The sequence below is a fragment of the Oryctolagus cuniculus genome, chromosome 5 (genome assembly GCF_964237555.1).
Source record: "Oryctolagus cuniculus chromosome 5, mOryCun1.1, whole genome shotgun sequence".
Lineage (NCBI taxonomy): Eukaryota > Metazoa > Chordata > Mammalia > Lagomorpha > Leporidae > Oryctolagus > Oryctolagus cuniculus.
The window spans coordinates 96,851,400-96,857,709 of NC_091436.1; the positions used below are offsets into that span (position 1 = coordinate 96,851,400).

Below are 6,310 nucleotides of genomic sequence, written 5' to 3' on the forward strand. Positions count from 1 at the left end.
TGGCTTCGGATTGGCACAGTTCCAGTTGTTGCGATCAACTGGGGAGTAAGCCATCGGATGGAAGACCCCTCCCTCCCTCCCTCCCTCCCTCCCTCTCTCTCTCTCTCTCTCACCTCTCTCTGTGTAACTCTTTCAAATAAGTAAATAAATCTTAAAAAAAAAAAAAAAAAGGAAACCTACTTCAGTTTTTCAACAACCCTACTGGAGAGAAGAAAAGTATAATAAAAAATGGTTTTTGTTAATTTATTTATGGTCGCGGTTCAATCCTCTGCCTGCGGCGCCAGAACCCTGGGTTCTAGTCCAGGTCGGGGCGCCAGATTCTGTCCCGGTTGCCCCTCTTCCAGTCCAGCTCTCTGCTATGGCCCAGGAGTGCAGTGGAGGATGGCCCAAGTGCTTGGGCCCTGCACCCCATGGGAGACCAGGAGAAGCACCTGGCTCCTGGCTTCGGATCAGCGCGATGCACTGGCTGCGGCGGCCATTGGAGGGTGAACCAACGGAAAAAGGAAGACCTTTCTCTCTGTCTCTCTCTCACTGTCCACTCTGCCTGTCCAAAAAAAAAAAAAAAAAAGACATTTATTTGAGAGGTAGAATTAGAGAGAGAGGGAGAGACAGAAAGAGGTCTTCCATTTGCTGGTTCACTCCCCCAAATGCTCCCAACAGCCAGAGTTGGGCTGATCCGACACCAGGAGCTTCTTCCAGGTTTACCGGGCACTCTGGTCATCTTCCACTGCCTTCCAGGCCATAAGCCATCTAGGGAATGAATCAGCGGATGGAAGACCTCTATCTCTCTCTCTCTGTCTCTACCTCTCTCTACAATTCTGGCTTTCAAATAAATCTTTACATTTTTATTTACAGTATACAAATTTCATGTATTTCCTATATACATATACAGAAACACAGTGATGCTTCCCATCCTATAATCCCTCCCACCCACACACCCACCCTCCTCCTCCTCCTATTCCCATTCTTAATAGCATCAGTAAGCCAACTTTTGATCCTCCAATTTCAAAACAAAAAAAACAACATACATAGCACTTCCTTTAACACAGGCTGCACCACTCAGCCTCTGGACAGGTACTTATTCTACCCAACTTGGAAAGGAGCAGTATGAAAAGAACCCAGAAAAATGCCCAGCTTTCCTTATTAGGAATCTCATATAAAGCTTTTATCATTTTTAGATAAAAGACTGCCTTGCATAAAGAGGTAAGATTCTCCTCCCACACCTCACTATATTCAACTAGGAAGAATTAGAAAATTGTTTCTCCACCTCTTTTAGTCCCTATTTATTCATAAGATAAATGCTGAGTACCTACTATGTTCCAGGCACTGTTCTAGGTCCTCTTAATAAATCAGTAAGAATACCTGTCCTTCAACACTTTCCCTACAGAATCTGTTAACCACTAAGATATTTTAAATTGTAATTTTTAAATTCCATGTTTCTAAACGGTTATTTTGTACAAGAATCTCATGATATACTGCATATGAAAATCAACTTTGCGAAATTATCCAGGTGGTTCTTTATAGAAAATACTGCAGAGCCTCATTTTCCTAAACACCTTATTTATAAACTCAATCACCAGAGTAAACAGTGAACTCAAAGTCACTTAAGCAATAACATTTTAGGTTCTTAGACAAAGAAATCTAGATGTGTTTTGGGGGGGTTCTTATAGCTACACGGGCAAAACGCCAATATTGTTACCCACTGCCACCATTCCCAACAAAAACATTCTCACAAAGCTTTTAAGACTGGCCCTTAACAGTAAATGTTTAACTTTCCCTCCCAAGAGAACAGAAATGGAAACACCCAAACTTTGTCTATTAAATTAGCTTTTGTAACGTCCCAAAAATGACATTGTGAATCTCATTCTCTTTTTTCTGACACACAATTGCAGAAAATATTCTTACGAAATGTGTGTTGCTAGTAAGATCAAACAAGGCCAGGCCTCACTCATTTCAACGCTGGCTGCAAAAAGCAGCCCGGGGCTCCGTGTAAACAGAAAGCCCAGGCGATATAAAACCTAACCCGAGAACTACAGCTCCCCTTCCTCCCCACTGACCCCCCAATTCTACCCAACCCTTAGCCACGGGAAACTTTCCATTAATATCAGACGAGACTCGAATGCAGTCTGTCCTCATCGTTAGGCCACCGCCAAAAAGGGCAAAAAAAAAAAAAAAAAAAAAGTCACAGACTTCTATGCGCACTCTCAAAAGACGCCCACCAACTCTGGCTCGCAGCCGATCCACCGGCGCCCCACGGCCATCCCTGCTCGCTGCCGAGCCTGGGCAGACTCGAACCCCGCGCGCTCACAGCACCCTCCCTCCCCGCCATCGCCCACCCCTCGTACCTCCGCAGTCCCCCAAGCACACCCTGTGTAGATAACTGAATATCCGGAGTTCCGGGGCTCCCGTTTTCCTTTATTTCCCCACCCCTTGTCTCGCAAGAGCAGAAACAGACGTACCTTCCAGAAAAGTAATCTCCCCAGAGCTACCGCCGCTCTTGCCGGCCGCCATCTTCCTCCTCCCACGCCGCCGCCTCCTTAATCCATGGCCCACACCGCCTCCGTGCTCGCCAGGATGAGGGGCCGAGCCGCCGGAGGGTAGCCGCCGCAGGGCTGCTGGCCTCGGGCTCAGCCGTCAGGCAGCCGGCGCTCCCACGTCCAGGCGAGGCCTACACAAAAGCAGGCCAGGCTCGCCCGGGCCTTTCCGCGGGCTGGCGGGCGGCGAGCGCGGCCTGGGCTTCTCCTCAGGCCCCTCCGGGGGAACGCGAGCGGCGGCGGCGGCGGCGGCGCTTCCCGGGCCCGGCTCCTCTCGGCCCACGACTCCCCATCCACCGCCCACCCAGGCCGCCTGAGAAGCCTCCGCCGAACGCAGGCCCCAGGAAGGGAAGATGAAGGCGGGCACACAAACACGCCTCCTTTCGGCCCAGGCCGTAAAATGGCCGCACCCGCCGCGCCGGGGCGGCGAAGGCTCCGCGACCGTCAGGCACCCCCGGAGCCTTCGCTTCTTCTGCAGTCGCCGCCGCTAAGGCCGCCCGCCCACCCCGCCTAGGGGTGAAAGCATCAGCGGAGGCATTTGCGGCTGTCCATGTGGACAGGGGTGGGTCTCCTCTGCCACTGCCTCGCGTCGGTCGCCACAGCAGCTCCGCCGCCGCCGCTCCTCCCCCACGGGCGCTGGAGCTGCCGCCCGGCTCCCGCCCCCGCCCGCCGCCCGCCGCCGCCGCCGCCGCCGCCGCCGCCGCCGCCCCCAGCGCGGCTCCCGCTCAGGACCCGGGCTCCGCTCTCAGGCACTGCGGGCTGTGGCGCCGCAAGGAGCGCCGGCTCTGGGCGCCCGCCGCCCGCCCGGCCTTTCGGTAGCGGCAGCTTCTCCGGCGCCGACTGGGCTCAGACAAGCTTGGCCCCCCAGTTCGACCCTCGAAGGCCCCATGGCAGACGTGGCCAGCGAGCGCTTCCTAGTTGGGCCAGTGGTACATTGAGTTTTGTGGCAGAAATGTTCTAAGTTTCTCTCTTTGAGGAGACCGTAGAGTTTAAACCATAGCCAACTGAAAAGGTGGTGAGGTAGAATAATTACAGATTAAGAGCATGACTCGGTCGTGGTCCACATTCGTTGTTAAAGAAATTTAAGATTATGTATGAGAAGGTTTTACCAATACGCTTTGGATGGCAGTGTTTAAAAAAAAAAGTCCTTTGTCATTTATGTACCTGAGATTTCAAAAAAAAAAAACAAACCCTAGTTTACAAGTCAGGCCTTATAATTTCAGAGGACCATATTCTGTTGATCTCTCGTTTTCTTTTTAAAAGAATACTATTTTGTCATTATAGAAAATACAAAAAAATGAAAAAAATTGTTAGCCCATGATCTTGCCATGGAAACTCAACTTCTTTAGGGTGTAGCTTTCCTATAGCATTTTTCTTAAAGCCTCAGCATCCCTATTTAAAAGAGACATACAAAACCAATTTGTGCTATATAGCAATTAAAAGGCAGCAGTAGTAAAGTGTTGCAAAAAACTGAGCTGGTGTAATCTTGGTTCTAATTAAATTGACCTATTAAGTAAGGCTTTCTGTTGTAAACTTCTTTTAAAAATATTCTTCTAAAATGAACCAATAATCTCCCAATTCAGCAAGAGAGGGTGATGAATATAACTTACTATCATTTGTTATTTTTGTTGCTTGAGGAGGTTGTTTGATCCTGATCCTCTATGACATAGTTTGTGCCCATGACAGTATAATCCTGAGGCATGTAGGTAACAGACAGATGTGGGTGACTGATCATTTGTACAGACTTCAAAATGTAGTTAAAAAAAATAAATCTCTGACTTTAAAATACATACTATACATGCTGGCTTTGGAAGTTGAGGAGAGTATCAGGAGTCAAGGATGTGAGTGACTTCTAAAAGACAAGACAAGGAAAGGGAGTTCTCTCCTAGAGTCTCCAAAAGGAAAACTGATACCTTAATTTTAGCCCAATGAGACAGATGTTGGACTAGAGAACTATAATATATTTGTGTTCATGTGCCAAATTTTGTGATATAGTCATTGGTGACAGCAGCCATAGAAAACTGATTTACCTGAAGTGGCAAACAAGGCGTTGTTCCATCAAAGATGTCTTCTGAAAAAGCTGAGATAGGATCTTTCAGGAAAAGTTCTTGTTTGTTTGTTTAAAGATTTATTTTATTTATTTGAAAGAGTTAGAGGGAGAAAGAAAGCGAATCATCTTTCATTTGCTGGTTCACTCCCCAGAGGCCTCAGTGGCCAGTTCTGGGCCAGTCTGAAGCCAGGAGCCAGGAGCTTCCTCTGGGTCTCCCACTGGGTACAGGGGACCAAGGCACTTTGGCCATCTTCCACTCCTTTTCCAGGTGCTTCAGCAGGGATCTGGATGGGAAGTGGAGCAGCCAACAATCAAACCAGTGCCCATATGAGTTGCTGATGTCACAGACAGTGGCTTCACCCACTAAGCCACAGTGGCAGCCCCAAGTGTTTTATTTTTAACTGTTATTAATTTCAAGTAATCTCTATAGGACTCTGTAATTCTAGTTCTAAAGGAAAGCTATGAATTAAACCAATGATTCACAAACTTAAGTGTATGTAAGAATTACCCAAAGAGCTTGTTTTTTGTTGTTGTTGTTTGAAGATTTATTTATTTATTTTGGAAGTTAGAGTTACACAGAGAGGGAGGGAGAGATTCTATTCACTGGTTCACTTCATGAATGGCTGCAACAGCCAGGGCTGTGTCAGGCCAGGTCTAACCCAGGAGTCCTGAACTTACTCTGGATCTAACACATGGGTGGCAGGGGCCCAAACACCTGGGCCATCCTCTGCTGCTTTTCCCAGGCCATCTGTAGGGAGTTGGATCAGAAGTGGAGCAGCCAGGACACAATGGGCACCCACCTGGGATGCCAACAGTCCCACCTGCTATGCCACAACGCAGGTCCTGTAGAGCTTGATGCAACACATTGCCTTACTCCACCTTCAGCGTTTCTGACACTGTTGGTCTGAGGTGGGACCTGAAAATCTGCATTTTTGACAAGTTTCCAAGTGATACAGATGCTGCTGATCAAGGAGCTACAATTTGAGAATCATTAGACCAAACAATCTCTAAATTCCTCTCCAGTTCAATTATTCCAGTTTTATGAGAACGGATACTACAATTAGGAGTAGAATTATCAGTGTACATGTTCAAGTATACATTAACTACAGTTTCTAAAATTGATGTTCCTCCACATTAGTATGATCAACTCATAATCTGTAATATCATATATCCTTTCATGCAGGATTCAGGGCCTAGAAATTTTCAGATTTAGGACATGCCTCTGAAGTTTATTTATTATATATATCCATATTTGGTATATTTGCAGATACTCAGTTTGTATTCTTTCTTTTTTATAAATATGGTATTGAAGCTCAGGGATGTTACTAAGCATGCTTTTGAATATCAGAAATATGACTAATTGTAAAACCAGTTTTCTGAGTTATACATTTAGTTTTCATTAAAAGTCTGACATTATTAAATATCTAGCATTATTATTTAAGTTAAGCAGATTGCACTCAGCTTTCTGCTAACTTGTTGCCATAATAACCAGAATTTAATTCTAGCATAAAAGATAAACATAATAGAGAAAAGTTAGACTACTTTAGCTTTGAATTGAGGTAATTACAGTGGATAATAACCTCCTTAATCTTTTCTAATAATTGCATTAAAGGAAATTTGGAAAAAGAAGGGAAAACATTCTGCCACCCAGAATCCAACCCTAGAATTTTATCTTTTCCAACATCGTTGTATTGATGTAATTATATGCATCCTGGCATTATATCTT

The 6,310-nt window shown here is 46.1% G+C and overlaps 1 protein-coding gene across 11 annotated transcripts in view; it reads right to left on the reverse strand.

Annotated features, from left to right (window-relative positions):
* SENP6 (SUMO specific peptidase 6) overlaps positions 1–3,063 on the reverse strand; it is a 140,046-nt gene extending 136,983 nt beyond the window's left edge. For 9 of the 11 annotated variants that reach the window (XM_070073879.1, XM_070073877.1, XM_070073878.1 and 6 more), the window contains exon 1: positions 2,460–3,063. Coding sequence is in view for 5 of the 11 variants with exons in the window: in XM_070073874.1 (XP_069929975.1) it covers positions 2,460–2,511 (52 nt within the window). In the remaining 6 variants the exon portion in view is untranslated. The remainder of the gene's footprint in view (positions 1–2,459) is intronic. The other 2 variants (XM_051855512.2, XM_070073876.1) reach the window with 2 other exon arrangements.
* Positions 3,064–6,310: the final 3,247 nt, after the last annotated feature.